The sequence below is a fragment of the Trypanosoma conorhini genome, assembly GCF_003719485.1.
Source record: "Trypanosoma conorhini strain 025E chromosome Unknown Tco_14.4_contig_00498, whole genome shotgun sequence".
NCBI classification, from domain to species: Eukaryota; Euglenozoa; class Kinetoplastea; order Trypanosomatida; family Trypanosomatidae; genus Trypanosoma; species Trypanosoma conorhini.
Window position 1 is genome coordinate 1 of NW_021704586.1, and position 14,144 is coordinate 14,144.

At 52.4% G+C, this 14,144-nt stretch overlaps 10 protein-coding genes across 10 annotated transcripts, besides 8 other annotated features; all 10 read right to left on the reverse strand.

Annotated features, from left to right (window-relative positions):
* Positions 1–26: a microsatellite.
* Positions 27–124: 98 nt separating this feature from the next.
* Tco025E_06922 (putative ABC transporter) lies at positions 125–2,005 on the reverse strand (the record flags this gene model as incomplete). Its single annotated transcript, XM_029373789.1, has 1 exon — positions 125–2,005. One exon carries the CDS (start codon positions 2,003–2,005, stop codon positions 125–127), a length of 1,881 nt encoding a protein of 626 aa, XP_029226096.1.
* A 527-nt stretch (positions 2,006–2,532) lies between these two features.
* Positions 2,533–2,584: a sequence feature (A-rich).
* Positions 2,585–2,884: 300 nt separating this feature from the next.
* Positions 2,885–2,904: a microsatellite.
* A 308-nt stretch (positions 2,905–3,212) lies between these two features.
* Positions 3,213–3,229: a sequence feature (A-rich).
* Positions 3,230–3,257: a microsatellite.
* Position 3,258: 1 nt separating this feature from the next.
* Tco025E_06923 (NAD(P)-dependent oxidoreductase) lies at positions 3,259–4,059 on the reverse strand (the record flags this gene model as incomplete). Its single annotated transcript, XM_029373790.1, has 1 exon — positions 3,259–4,059. One exon carries the CDS (start codon positions 4,057–4,059, stop codon positions 3,259–3,261), a length of 801 nt encoding a protein of 266 aa, XP_029226097.1.
* A 225-nt stretch (positions 4,060–4,284) lies between these two features.
* Tco025E_06924 (uncharacterized protein) lies at positions 4,285–4,779 on the reverse strand (the record flags this gene model as incomplete). Its single annotated transcript, XM_029373791.1, has 1 exon — positions 4,285–4,779. One exon carries the CDS (start codon positions 4,777–4,779, stop codon positions 4,285–4,287), a length of 495 nt encoding a protein of 164 aa, XP_029226098.1.
* A 392-nt stretch (positions 4,780–5,171) lies between these two features.
* Positions 5,172–5,222: a sequence feature (A-rich).
* A 243-nt stretch (positions 5,223–5,465) lies between these two features.
* On the reverse strand, positions 5,466–6,011 carry Tco025E_06925 (uncharacterized protein; the record flags this gene model as incomplete). Its single annotated transcript, XM_029373792.1, has 1 exon — positions 5,466–6,011. The coding sequence occupies one exon, from the start codon at positions 6,009–6,011 to the stop codon at positions 5,466–5,468; it is 546 nt and encodes a 181-aa protein (XP_029226099.1).
* Positions 6,012–6,632: 621 nt separating this feature from the next.
* Positions 6,633–7,133, reverse strand: Tco025E_06926 (uncharacterized protein; the record flags this gene model as incomplete). The annotated part of the gene is made up of 1 exon (XM_029373793.1): positions 6,633–7,133. One exon carries the CDS (start codon positions 7,131–7,133, stop codon positions 6,633–6,635), a length of 501 nt encoding a protein of 166 aa, XP_029226100.1.
* A 455-nt stretch (positions 7,134–7,588) lies between these two features.
* Tco025E_06927 (uncharacterized protein) lies at positions 7,589–8,476 on the reverse strand (the record flags this gene model as incomplete). Its single annotated transcript, XM_029373794.1, has 1 exon — positions 7,589–8,476. One exon carries the CDS (start codon positions 8,474–8,476, stop codon positions 7,589–7,591), a length of 888 nt encoding a protein of 295 aa, XP_029226101.1.
* Positions 8,477–8,648: 172 nt separating this feature from the next.
* Positions 8,649–8,702: a sequence feature (A-rich).
* A 354-nt stretch (positions 8,703–9,056) lies between these two features.
* Tco025E_06928 (uncharacterized protein) lies at positions 9,057–10,802 on the reverse strand (the record flags this gene model as incomplete). Its single annotated transcript, XM_029373795.1, has 1 exon — positions 9,057–10,802. One exon carries the CDS (start codon positions 10,800–10,802, stop codon positions 9,057–9,059), a length of 1,746 nt encoding a protein of 581 aa, XP_029226102.1.
* A 536-nt stretch (positions 10,803–11,338) lies between these two features.
* Positions 11,339–12,268, reverse strand: Tco025E_06929 (putative amidinotransferase; the record flags this gene model as incomplete). The annotated part of the gene is made up of 1 exon (XM_029373796.1): positions 11,339–12,268. The coding sequence occupies one exon, from the start codon at positions 12,266–12,268 to the stop codon at positions 11,339–11,341; it is 930 nt and encodes a 309-aa protein (XP_029226103.1).
* A 227-nt stretch (positions 12,269–12,495) lies between these two features.
* Positions 12,496–12,522: a microsatellite.
* Positions 12,523–12,720: 198 nt separating this feature from the next.
* Tco025E_06930 (uncharacterized protein) lies at positions 12,721–13,314 on the reverse strand (the record flags this gene model as incomplete). The annotated part of the gene is made up of 1 exon (XM_029373797.1): positions 12,721–13,314. The coding sequence occupies one exon, from the start codon at positions 13,312–13,314 to the stop codon at positions 12,721–12,723; it is 594 nt and encodes a 197-aa protein (XP_029226104.1).
* Positions 13,315–13,567: 253 nt separating this feature from the next.
* On the reverse strand, positions 13,568–14,144 carry Tco025E_06931 (uncharacterized protein; the record flags this gene model as incomplete). Its single annotated transcript, XM_029373798.1, has 1 exon — positions 13,568–14,144. A coding segment is annotated over one exon (577 nt), but the record flags the coding sequence as incomplete, so codon positions are not given.

A 14,144-nucleotide genomic window follows, 5' to 3' on the forward strand; every position in this document is an offset into this window, starting at 1 on the left:
ATATATATATATATATATATATATATGCGTAGGAACGTTCCGCAACATTGAAATGCTTTGCCAGCATTTTACTTCTCGTTCTCTCTTCTCCTTGTCTCTGTTTTTTTTTTCTATTGTCCTTCCTTTAGTCCCTACTCGGTGAACGTGGTGACCTGCCACCAAAGCGAAGCTCCCGCCTCTGAAGGAGGTCCTCGAGCGAGTCCTCATTTCTCCTTGCGCCCGCTTTTTGCGGCATGCACGCCATGAGAAGCATCATGTACAGGCGCCCAAACAGGTGATAGGCATCGAAGAAAAAGAGCACGACTTCAAATATAACCCTCCTATAGGCGGAGAGAACATGCTCGCGCAACCAACCTGCGAGAGAGGCGTTGCGCCTTGCATGGAGCCGCAGCGCTGCCGCCGCCTGCTCCCGCCGTTGCTGTTCAACAGTCGCATCGAACACAGACACCACTTTTGGGGCAGCGGCACCTTTTACCGCCGTCGTCGCTGTTGCTGGTGCGGTGTCGATCGGACGAGCAATCTGCTCAAGGTAGTACTGAGCACTCTCATAGCTGTTGATAGGACCGAGCCCTCCCACAGCCCTCCGAACAAACATGTTTACACGGTTGATTGGTGCATCGTAGAGACGGTTAAGCCCCCGAAGGATGTCAATGCTGCGCCCCACCAAGGGCAGTTCGGGTGGCACCAATTCTTGGTCCCTCAGCATTGTCCGGGCAGCTTCCCGCGCCTTTACCTGCATTTCAAACACCTCCCGCTTGGTAACCTCGCCGCAGTTGCCGCGGCGCAAAGACTCGTAAGGCTTTTGCATCTGAATCGAGGCAAACACCTCGGGATCGGTGATGCCCCACGACGTGACAATTTTACGTATGGTATCCATATCCCCCAGCACGATGGACTTGAAGAGCAAGGCGTATTCCACACGAAACCTCTCCCTCTCCGGGCAGCACATACCAAAATCCAGCAACACAATTTGCGGTTTTTTGCATTTTTTCGGCGACGACCGGTGCTCCTCACGCTGCCCACTCGGCGATGGGCAGCGAACCAAAATATTGGCCGCGTGCGGGTCGCAATGCACAAAGCCATATTTAAAAATCATGTCCCCAAAAACGTCGAAAATGGTTCTGAGAACAGTAACGGCGTCAAACTGCTGACGCACGGTCTCCACCTCGACCAATTTGACGGCATCTATCCACTCCAGCACCAGCAGGCGCTGCGTGGAGACTTCCTTGTATATCTTTGGGACATACACGTTTGGGTTGTCGGCAAGTTCAAGCCGCATTCGCTCCACATTGCCTGCCTCTGCAGAAAAATCGGTTTCACGACGAACACCGTCGACGACGCTCTGGCGTGCCCAACCCACCGGCATGCTGAAGAGAACTCCAATTGCCCACGTAAGGAAACGGTACGTCTGAAGGTCCCAAAAGACTTGATAGCGAATGTACGGCTTCTGAACCTTGACAGCAACTTCCTTTGGCTCATCTTGCGGAGTCGCGGGCCGCAACGTGGCCCGGTGCACCTGAGCTATCGAAGCTGAGGCGACAGGTACGGGATCAAAGTGAGAAAAAATCTCGTCCACTGTCTTTCCAGTTTCCTCCTTAATGATTCGATGAATATCTTCCAATGGCACAGACGGGGCTTTATCGAGGAGCACCTTCAACACATCCATGTACTCGCGCGGAAGGACGTGATTCAGTGCGTTAAAGCCCTGTCCCAGCTTGATGTAAAGACCCTCGTTCTTCAAACATACCGTTAAAATCAATTCTGCTGCCCTGCGGTGCAGGTCGGAATATTCCTCACGAGTTTCGGGCGTTTTCGTCTTGTACAAATACGAGATCTGCGCCGTCGCCTTGACTGCACGCAGAGAGCGAGTGAAAGAGTTGCCTGTCCAGTAGTCGGCGCAGGCGTAGCCGGTAGCCAACAGACCGGCGCAGTAGAGAAATCGACGACCCCATTTGCGCGTGCGTGAGGCATGGGGGGGTGCGGCCCGGCGAAGCATCCAATGCATAGTCCCAAATCACTGGGCAGCAAGCAGAATGGCACACATATTATGTGTAGGAATAAAGGAAGAAGGGAAGAAGGGAAGAAGGGAAGAAAAGTGTCAAGATGCAACTCTCTACAAAAATATATTCCAGCAAAAAAAAACACCATGAACAGCGTGAGAGTGAAAACCGCAACCAGCAAGGAGTGCGAACGTGCATGCACGTAATAATAATGGCGATAAAAAATACTAGTAGGCGGCGATACCCTTTTCTCTTCCTGATGCGGAGTCTCCTGCTATACTCCCTCTCATCACCAGTCCCGTTCCCATCCTCACGCTGAAACTTCTCATGGCTATTCCTGGCACATGGAAAAGAAAACAAAAAAAAGACACACACACCCACGCGACCTCCACCAGAGTGGTAGTTTGCAACTTCGTAAAAGCAGACTTTCAGCAAACTTCGCTCTTACGGTACAAAAACCTCTGCGAGAAAGATGCATAGCTGCGTCCCAACTGAAAACGCAGCCCAGCCCCCCGTACCAGATGTAGCCGTGAAAATAAAAAATAAAAAATAAAAACAAAAATAAAATAAAAAAAACAAGAAAACCACCTACCCAAACATGGAAGATATGCAGTAATACCTCTGCATATCGCCCTCTGTAGAAGTCACCAGTGCTGTACGGCTTTCCACGGCCAATACAGTAAGGGGCTGCAAACTCGCCAAGCAGAAACTGGGCACGCGTCGCGACTCAGCGCACATACGCACCCTTGAAACCCAGCACAACCTCCTCTTCCCGCCGATACATGGGAGTCTTCAAGACCGTTCGCAAAGAAACAATTATTGTCAATATTATTATTTTTTGGTTACAAACGGGGGTAAAAAATAAATAAAATGTAACGAAAGAGATAATAATAATAACAATAATTCAGCATGAGTTTCCATGCGATGGTTCATGAGTTCCTTAGCGCACTTGCCAGAGCCAGTACCGCACCGGCCAGAGTGGGAGGGGCGCTGCCACGACAGCTGACCTCCACGCAAGCTAGTGGTGGTAGTGAACAAGGCGACAAATGGGCATCATGGTCAAAACGAACCCGACTGCATCTGCAGGAAACCCCTTTCTCGGAAGAACTACACCGTAATATGTCAGAATTTCCGCAAATGGTACATAGTAGTTAATTAGGCACTCCACCTTCGAGACAGGCGCCGACACACATGTTTGCGAAGCCGGAAAGGAAAAGAAAAGAAAAAATTAATAATATTAATAATAAATAATAACAAATCATCGGGCGACCCACCCTCCATCCACGGTGATTGCAGCGCCGCGGATCTGGTCCGCCCCTGGACCAGCGAGAAACACCGCAGTTTCTCCAATCTGCTCAACCGTGACAAATGTTTTAGACGGGTGTTTTTCGGAAATAAGCTCCTCAGTTGCAGTCTTTATGTCACCGCCGTATTCGGCATCAGCGACCGCCTGAATTTGCTTCGCCACCAGAGGCGTACAAACAAACCCTGGACATATCGCGTTGCAGGTAATTCCTGTAGTGGCGGTTTCCAGAGCCACAGTTTTGGTAAGTCCAAGTAAACCATGTTTGGCCGCACAGTAAGCCGATTTATTAACCGAGCTCACCAACCCATGTGTGGAGGCAATGTTGATTATACGTCCCCACCCGCGCTGACGCATGCCTGGCAGACACAGCTGCGTGGTGTGGAAGGCGGCTGTGAGATCCAGCGCGATAATGTCATCCCACTTCTCCGGAGGAAAGTCCTCTACTGGAGAGAGATGCGTGGCGCCGGCGTTATTTACCACAATGTCCAAGGCTCCAAGCTCCTTCTCTGTGAACTGCAGCAAAGCCTCAATGTCTGCGCGCCTTTTCATGTCGGCACCAAAGTAGCGAACACGCGTACCGTAAGCTGCCACTTGTTCGAGGATCGTCGGATCCCGCGGGGTCGGGTACCTGCCGTTGAGGACAATATCAGCCCCAGCCTTCGCCAGCTGCATCGCAATGCCAAGGCCGATACCTCCTGTTGACCCTGTGACGACCGCCACCTTCCCCGACAAAACCTTTTCCAGCTGTGGCATCTTCCTGTAGAGGACCTATTGCTCGCAGCGAGGCGAAAACAGTACGTAGTGCCACCGCGACCAAGACAAAGAACAAAGAAGCAGCCACCGTTTTCATGGTTTACTCAAAATTGCGACTCCGCAGGTAGCAAAAACAAATAATAATGGGGAAGGACAAGAAGACTATACGCTTTTTCGAGGACTACATCGTGTTTTTTTTTTTTACTTCTCAGTCCGAAGCCCTCTCTACCCGCCCCCACTCACCTCCTCTCTTGACTCAATGACACGAATAACCTGTTCTGGATCGACGCCGCGACGCAGCAGCTCTCGCACTAGTTTCATGGACTGTTGGACTGGCTCCATCAATGTGGGCTGACTCCGCTGCATCGGTGAGCCCACCAAATAGGCAATAGATGCCAAGCACTCCAACTGACACCCCTCGTTTGACGCTACGGAAAATGCCCTCGGCAGAGGCCGGGCGCCTGCGGTATCGTCGTTTTCATTACAAGCAGCAGGGGTCTGTTTCGCATGGACAAGCGGGCATGACTGAGAAGGAAGAGAACTGAGAGAAAGGGACGGAGCGGCAGGGGAATTCGCTGGTCCACCCTTCACGAACGCAGCGACTTCCCGTGGAACTGCCGTCTCGGTGTATCGCAGACCGCCTCCATGAGGCACAGAGCCAGCAAGGTACGCTTCATCCTCCGCCCAGCTCGAGGCGGCCGTGCCCCAGAGTGCACTCATTATCCTATTTTCTTGCCGAACAGTTTCCCCCGCCCCACCCCTCTCCTCCAAAACAAACGAAGAAAAAGTAGCGGCATGAGAGTCCCACGAAAGAATGGAGCATAAAAGCGGGAAGGAGAGAACCGAATACGGGAGCGAAAGGCATCAAACAAGCAGCACAGAAAGAAACAAACGGGGAAACGCCCAATAATTTCTCACAAGAAAAAACTTGCCGCGCCGGTAAAAAGGAAAAATCCACTTTCTTTGTCAGTTTTTTTTTTTAATTTCATACTTAAAAAAAACTGGGGAAGAAATGCAAAAGCCATCGACGCAAATAAAATACGTCCCAATTTATAAAATCATCGCTAGTAATGCTACGGCAGAGGCGTGGCAAGGCGACAATGCTACAGGGGAAAAAGAAAGCAATAAAAATCCAACCGCACAAAAGAAAAAAGAAAAAAAAACTCACAACCCCCGTAAAGGAAGTTTCTGTTCGAACTACTCCTCGACGGAGTGAGAATGATAAATAACTAAACAAAGGATTCTAACCATGCGCGTATCTCCTCTTCTACTTAGTGTTTTACTCACAGGCCTGTCGCTTTTTGTTTACTTCTCCTCTTTACGAAACACAACACGTTTGGTGTCGGTCATAGTCCAAAACGTGGCGCTTCCATCCCCGTCGTTCGATCACTAGTCAACAGGGTCGCCTAAGTGTAGGCGGCACGTCCATACACCCTCGCCGAGGAACGTCGGCGAAGGAATATTCTATCAAGTGCTTCAACTTCGTTTAGCCGCACCTCCTGGATAATATATCCTCCGTTCTCAATGCGATGAACACGATGCTCGCGAGTCGTCAACTCTGTGTCAGGGACGGAGGAGTTGTGACGGCTGTTCGATTCACCACAATTTGTGTCCGTCGTCTTCACTACGTCCGGTTCTTTTTTCCCCACCTCTCCGGGAGGCCCGTCACTGTCGCCGGAGGTGCTTGCCGACCTCACCACCTCGAAGAACTCGTCCCTGCCAGGTATCTCTTCATGCACGCGGACTAACGCGTTGCCGTCGGCGTAGGGCACGTTGAGGTACTGCAGTGGCAGTTCGGTCGGAAGCGCCTCGGGATAGGTCCGGACGGCAGCGCCCCCCGAGCCCCCTTCTCTTCTCGCTCTTTTACGCCAAACTGTGTAGAACACATACACAAGTAAGGTAACGGGTATGAAAGCGACGATCGTGAGAGCAATGAGGTATACGACTGGCATTGCAGCTAGCGCGCTTCTATCGAGGGAATGCCAAGTCTGTTAATGCACAAAATCTGGTGGTCGTTTCCCTTGTCGCCCACACAAAGTGTGGTGCCCCTACCATTCATGCGGAAGAGTGCACGTGGGTGGAGGTTACGTATGCGTATGTGTGTGGACAAGAACCCCCCCCCCCCGGTGAGAGAGAAAATAAAGGCAAAAAAAAGTCTAAGATTCGCATCTACAGTGGCAGCGAGTTTGTAATCATAACAGCCACTCTTTCCACCGGGCTTCTGCTATTATTCTTCACGTCTGACAAGTACTCGTAAATACCTTTTTTTCCTTTCATCTGTGAGCTAACAAAAAAAAAAAGACAACTGGCCGGCGTGTCCCCAATTTCGGCCCCACCTCGCTGCGGTAGAAGCAACAGGCAGCCGTGAAGCCCAAGATGCTGCTGCCCAATACGCACCCCTCCTTCTCGTGCACTTGCCGCCGCCGCTGCAGCCCCTGTCGCCGATTTTCACTGTGGTACAGCCAAGGTATGCTCGCCAAGTAAAAATAAACGTACACTCGGTTAAACTTCTCGCTCTCTCCCCCCCCTTTTTTTTTCGTTATTCCTCTGTTTAGAGAGAGATATTGGCGTCCTCAGCTGCGCCCCACCGCCGCCTCCCGCGAATTGAGTTCCTTCATTAAGTCCTCCATATTTGTTGCCCGTATCTCCTTTCCCACCTGCCTCAGCCCACTAAAGGTCTGAATGGTGGGTGTGCCATTAACAAGCTGATACTCCACAAGTGATCGTGTGTCGAGATCTTTTGTGTCCACGCTGTACCACACGATGCGGCGCTTTTCGGCCTTACACTGGTCCGACACCTGCTTGTACATCTCCGCAAACGACAGGCATGGAATACATGCATGCTTCCAGAACTTAATTACCATGAGGTCATCCTTGTGTTCCTGCAGCTTTTGCAAGAACTCATCCTCGCTCTTGATTGCCGGCAGTTTTGTGGCCTCAAGGAAACCGCTTTCCTCAAACTCGTGGATCCACTTGGGAAAGTTCTCCTGCATAAAACGCTCATATTCGTTGCCGCTAAGGTTCTCGGGCAGCTTGCGGTCACCAAAGATACGTCGAATAATGTTGTGGGACATCTATGCGTTCAAGAGGGAGGAGGGACAAGTGTGGGTGGAAACTAGCAGGCGCCGAAGAGGCGAAGATACGAGCTAAGGCGTCTTCCTCTTCTGACGCGGGAACCGCTGCATACATGTTGCAATGAGAAGGAAAGCAAAAGCAAGAAGGGCAAAGAATGGTGGTAACGCAAGCTGTGCGATAATAACACATGAAGCGAAAAAAAAAACGGACCAGAAAAACAATACAAAAGAAAATCCCCCACAGAGAAACGACACAGGCACAACTGCACGATGCCGCTTTGACAGTCGATGTAGATTGCAATGAAAAAAAAGAATGTAATGATATCTGCACGAAAGGGGTTTCAACGACGCGGTGTTGACCGCCGCGCAGAAAATTGCAATAACATCAAGAAGAAAATAATGCTACGGAAGAATTCCCCCAACACTTTGTTTCCTGCTCACTTGACCCCGCCTTTTTACTCGGCCAGACCTTTCGGCCAGTGGCCGTAGTACCGCATGTGTCGCAGCTTCCACCAAACCTCGCTGTGAAAGTGGGGGTCCGTGAAGTCGGACTCACGTAGTTCTGCTCGCGAGGAGGACAGACGCGACTGCCCAGGTGACATCATCGTCACCGTCATATCAAGACCCTCGTGCTCCGGGTGGCGATCGGAAAAGCGTTTGAGCCTCAGCCACGGGTCCTGGAACTCTCGCTCCTCATCGGTCTTGCCGTAGACGTTGACGTCCCAGAAGGGTTTATTGTTCTTGATGCTGTGAAAGCCACGAATTGCCAACCACAGCACGAGCACAAACGGTATTCCATAAACGCCAATGGAGTGATTCAAGAATTTTTCGGGACTTTCCTTCCAATGTGCAAAAAGACGTCGATGCCATTGACGCCTATCTTTGCGTGTGAACTTCTTTGTTGCCTCCACACGATTAATGTAATAGACCGCGTCGTGAAAGCTCGGCGGATCGTTCGACGCTGTGGGCATCACATCCGCAGGGATGATGACGCCGCCGTACTCGTCTATTTCGTTCAGTGTGTATGTTTCAAAGTTGGTCACGTTTTTCAGGTGATCCAGGCCTGGCGCACGCCAGCGAACGACTTCTCCGCCCTCAAGCACGCGCTGCAGGTAGAACTTGTTGTCGCGGGTACGGATGAGCGACACATCTGTCTCCGTGCCGTTGCGTATGGGGCGGCCGTACTTGTCAATGTACACTAGCGTCGTCACGGCGGGGCGGGGCGCGATCACGGTACGAATGCCGCGAGCGTTAAACAGAGAGACGCCGAGCACCGCCGCGGTCGCCGTCATCCGCGACGGCCGCAGAGCGAGACGCCTGTAGGCGCCCCCCTCACGACCCATACGGGGCGTCAGCTGCATCGTCTGCCAGAAGGGGAAAACGGCTGCCGTGGGATGTCAAGTGGTGGCGGCGAGGGAATTGCACGATCACCGGGGTCTGCCACGCGACGCCGATCCAGACTAGGGGGAACCCAAAAACGAACGAAATAATGAAGCGGAAAAGAAATGAGCTGCAAAAACAAACAAAAAAAAACAGAACTACATAAAGTACACGACAAAAAAAGGAAAAGGTTCATCTTGTTTGGGAGTGGCTCGCCAGTCTTCCCTCGGTTGCAGCCGCAAACCCTGGTGGCGAGTTAAATCCATCTTCTCATAAAGTCGAGTAGAAAGGGGATAAAAACAGAATGCAAAAAAAAACAGGGACAAATAAAGAATACAGGTCTATCTTTTTTTTTGTGAAAGTTTTTTTTTGAATGCGGTGTGGCTCCAGACAGCGGAGTTTCCGTTTACTCTAAAAATTGCTTGTTTTGATCTAAGGGTTTCAGATGTTTCAAATACGTATCTAATGAAGCGTTATACAAAAAGGTTTGGCAAACAATGGAGCCATGCAGTCACCATTTCCGTTTTAGAAGTCCTACATTAACTAACCCTTTAATGGTGCTCTCGTGCGGGGGACAATAGGTTGCACAGGACGCCGGCCACTCGCCACACGGGAGAGGGCCCGACGTGAGGGTGACGGCGGTGGCATGCGCTGCTTACGCATCCCACTTTCTGGGGGCAGCAATGCGACGAGCCTCGGCCGAGGTGCCTCTCGCAGATCAGTTGACCTTCCACAGGCAATGGGCTCATTTGCATGGCTAACCTGCACACACCGTCGCAAGTTGCCGTCATGGGCGTTGTCGGCAGCTGGAAGTTTCTTCTCGGACGCACATGCTCGTTCTCCAAGTGGCGGGTGAGGATCGTCTTGCATACCGGCGTTAGGAGAAGCTATGATGGCCTTCGCACCGATAGTCGGCTCTGGGCTCGGCGACGGCGAAAGAGATGCTGCTGGAGCTGGTCCCAAACACCGCGAGGCCTGCCGGCATCGCTCCTTGTAGCGTTGACTCGCCTCTTCGTCACACCGCGCGGGAGACGCTTCGGATGCCGCGTCCAACGGGAGTATGCTCTTTGACACGTGGGCGGTGTTCCACATATCCAGTGTCGTCTCCAACGACGGTGAAACCGCGCTCTTCCTCGAATCCGTCAATAAAGCGTCCGCGCCATTTTTCTCTGGGTGACCCTCGTCGCCCCGAGCGAGTCTTTGCCGCAGCCGTTTTATCTCTACCGTCACTTGTCCCCATTTCGCTGACCCAGCACGGGCTGGACAGGAGAAGATGGGGACCGCCATGGACGACGGCTTCGGGCGTGGCGGAGGGGAGGACTGGTGTGGGCCCGCGCCGGCGAGAATGCCCTTCGTGACGTCCGTGCGCCCACCAATGGAATCAACGAAGCAAAAGGGCATGTTTGTCCCCGCTGGGGGAGATGGCGGCACAGCAGCACCCGGCTGCTCACAAGTCTCCTTATCCCGTAGCCTATGAAGACCCAAGAAGGACAATGATGTCTGCGGCACCTGATCCGCGTGCACGTCGACAGCGCCCACAGGCGCCTTATCATCGGCACTCGTCTTGCTTACACTACATGTTAAAGAATTCACCGAGGTCGGGCTGCACTGGGGCGCCGATCCCTTTGCGCTCGCGAAAGTAAGTCGCATGGCGGTTTTTGCGGGGCCTGCTTTGTCACTACAAGATTCTTGCCCATTTGGAGACGTGTCTGGTGCGGAATCGGCACACCGCGGTAGTTCGCACGAGCCTCGCGCTGGCAGTAGCCAGGCAGAGGGGTGTAGTGCTTCTCGACACTCCTGCAGCACATATTCCCCAGCACGCAGGTGCAGGGAGTTGCTCAGGCGCAGCAATAGCACCGCGTGGAAAACATCCCAAGTTATGGTCTTGTGCCCAAACGACGGCCGCATGACATGGTAATCATAATCTGCTGTAAGCGCCAGGTCCGCCTCCGCCTCCTCCCGCTCTTCCTGAGCAATGACTTTGGTACCACCACTGGCAGAAGCCAGCAGACGCTCACCCGCGGAAAGCATCTCCTCCCATAGTTCGTCCCTGAAGCGTTCAGACCCCATGCGTGTAAGACTTTCACGCTGCGTAATTTCGTCTTCTGCTGTGAAAAAGCGATTGATGACCTCAATGTCCGCAAGCAACGACATGACGGCACGGTATCCGCTCTCGCTCAGCTGCCGCGCTGGCGGGTCACCCTTGCCTCCTCCGCCTGAGATGTAGGAGTACGACTGAAAGAGCGACCACAGGTGCTGCTTAAAAGCATTGATATCATTGGACGCCATATACCAGCGTCTGCGTTTGCTTAAAGGTGCTGTCTCTGCCGCGCCAGCTCCCTCTACTTCCTTTAGTGTCCACTCCCCTAAACACCCTCCTGCGTTACTTGTCTCCTCGAGGGGGCACGCACGCACAGACGCGGAAGCAAAATACAGACCGCAATGGAACCGGTAAACTGAAAAATAAAATAAAAATGAGAAAAGAACCCACCACACACATACAAAGACAATAAGAAGCTAACGGGGAACACATTTATTACGGGAAGTTTTTTTTTTTTGTTTAGGTCCTTGTCTCTGTATGGGCATAGCCATCACCAATCCACTGAAGCGTAAAAGTATTCTGAGCGATTGTGGATTCCTCATTCATTCCTACGAAAGGCTCAAAATGACACACATTCGTTATGGGAAAAGATAATGTGAAATAAGCACGACATATGCCGGTTGGCCTAGGTCGCAAAGACGGAGCTTTGAAAAACAACCCCGCCCCACCCCTCACAACGGCAGCAACAAGGAAAGAGTCTCGTCTGCCATTCCCCCCAGTTTCTTCAAGGTATTTGATGCGTCTGCCACCTGGCCCCGCGGCTTTTGTTTCGTGACAACATACCACCGACATTTGCGTTGAGGAACTTCAGTGGCAGCACCGCCGCCCGCATGGAGATGCCAAGTTTGTCCATCTCTGACCATTGCACCGGGATGGGATTCAGCCCCGCGGCGGCGATGCTGTCCATTGACCGCTCGTACCCCTTCTGCACCAAAACGTCTGTGGTGAAATCAACACCGTAAAAGGAGAGGAAATGACAGCCAGGCTCGAGGTAGACAACATTCATCTCAGCACTGGGTTGCTTCTGCTGGTACTGGTCCACAGCCAATAGACCATGTTCATCTTTCCACGTTAGCAGAACATTGTTGCCAGCAAAGCCAAAGTAGTCCCCTAGCGGTGGCGCGTCCCCTTCCTGCTCCAATGTGAAAACGTCAAAGGTGAACTGATCCTCCTTGACCTCAAATAGCTGTTTCAGCGTTGAGTGAGCCACCGCATTTGTGCGAGGACCGTGCCCAACTGCAATGCCTGTCGGCAAACAGACAATGTCGCCGCTGTGGCAACGGCAGTTTTCCGTGTCCTGAAGGTATGACGCGAGCGTAGATGGGCCACCGGCGCCGCGCACGTAACGCATCGACTCCATGAACTCCGTCGCGCGATGTTCCATGCCCGTCAGAGGCATTCCTAAAAAGGTGGCCCCAATAGAGGCCATTTGATCCGCCACACGCAAAGACTCAACGGAGGGCCGCTCAGACATCAAGTGGACCTTGTCAACTAGAGAAGAGTGCTGTAGAGTCTTGTAGAAGTCGCGGAACTGATGGGTCAGCATGTCGCGGTTAACCACAATCCCATTCGGTCCGGCGCTAGGAACAGATCGGTAATGAGGCGAGCGAACAAAGGCATGCAATGCCCTGTTTCCAGACGTGCGTCGCAACATGAGTTCTTCCACTTGCCCCCAGCTGGAAACAAACCCGTAACACCTTCTATCGTTACTTCGCGCCTTTTCCCCTCTCCAACGTATCACCTCGTCTCGTTCAGTTGTTAGCTCCTGATTAGCTTCGCTTCCAAGTCCCCGCTCCAGCAACCGGAGGCCGATTCGCAGGCGAAACACCGCGGCACAGACTTCAGTTGGGGAGATATTAATGGACAAAATGGCATCATCGCAACAAGAAAATAATAATAATAATAATATAGAGAGCAAGGGAGAGCAGGAGAGAGAGATGGAGAAAAACTGGAAAGCAAAGGCAAAAGTAAACAGCAGAAAGACCACTCAGGAAAAACAATTTATGGGTGTGTTTGGTTTTGTTTTTCTTTTCCCACTTTCAGAGCCCCTAACGGGGACTTGGCAACCTCCTCACACGGTACACATGCAATCAATTTGCGCGTCATTTATTCTATCGGGGGCGGGTTGCCGCGGTACCGCCTCGCAACGTAACGATGCACATCCACGTGCTTCCAGTAGATCCCACGCCACGATTCCGATGCTATGGACTCCGACGTAGGCGCAGGCCGCCACAAATATCTGTTGTCCAAAGGTTGCATGCGCAGTCTCGTGCGGTGCTCCTTGCCGCACCGCTCCCGAAGTGAGACGACTGCCTGCGTCGGCGCCCCAGGCAGAGGTGGCGCAGAGATGTGTTGTGTCTCTTCATTATACCGCACAACAGGTGGAACAACGGGGATGTATGTGGGCAAGACAGCAATAGACGGCGATGTGGTTGCAGTGCCTGGAATAGGCCCGGGTCCTTTGCTTGCATCCTTAACAACAGGGGCCACAGCTGTCGTTGCCAGCGCAGGGACTGGCGGTTGTGTGGTACTGAAAGTTGCTGTGGGAGAAGGTACCGGAGGTGGTGGGCTTGGCGGTGGAACAGAGGCCGGCAATGGAGGCTGATAACCGCTGCTTGCCGTAAGCCGCGTGGACCCCACTGCAAGCGGTGGAGTTTCCACAGGTGGTATTGACGGCGGTAAAGCCGCGGCAGTCAGCATTTTCAACGTCCTATAGTCGTTGCAAAAAAAAAAAAATTTTTTTCCCACTGCCAACCCAAATGCTTTGATTAGCCATCCCAAACAGGGGAGAAACGAAGAATCAAGACACATTTGAAGGTCGACCAAACACATGTCAAAACCAATGCGTAAGTGTCAGCAACCCAACAACGCATTTCAAACGCGAAAATACATAAAACTGTCACAACAAGTTAAGAATTCTATGCACCCTCTACAACCATATTCACCGCGGAAACTATGGTGATGTTGGGCCCATCTCCCCAGAGCCCCTCTTAGCGCCAAGTGGAAACAACCGAATTTTTGGGAGAGATTTTTTTCGTCGCCTTTCTTTTTCAAGATCTGGCGCACGAAGACTTGGCTCAGCGCCGTAGAAACGACGCTGAATATAGTTGCCCACATTCTTATTGGTCCACTCTACACCCTTCCATGACCTACGACCCTCTATAGCAGCAGCTTGAGCCAACGCCTCAAGAACTTCTGCACGTGGTGGCGCGGAACTGGAAAATGGAACAGTTTTACTTCCAACCTGAGAAACAGAGGTAGCCATGGCCACTCCCACGCCTCCTGGCGACGGCGTCGTGGCGGAGAATGGCTGCGTTGTGGCCGTGGCCACTCCCACGCCTCCTGGCGACGGCGTCGTGGCGGAGAATGGCTGCGTTGTAGGCCGTGGCCACTCCCACGCCTCCTGGCGACGGCGTTGTGGCAGAAAATGGCTGCGGTTGTAGCCGTGGCCACTCCCACGCCTCCTGGCGACGGCGTCGTGGCAGAAAATGGCTGCGTTGTAGGCCGTGGCCACTCCCACGCCTCCTGGC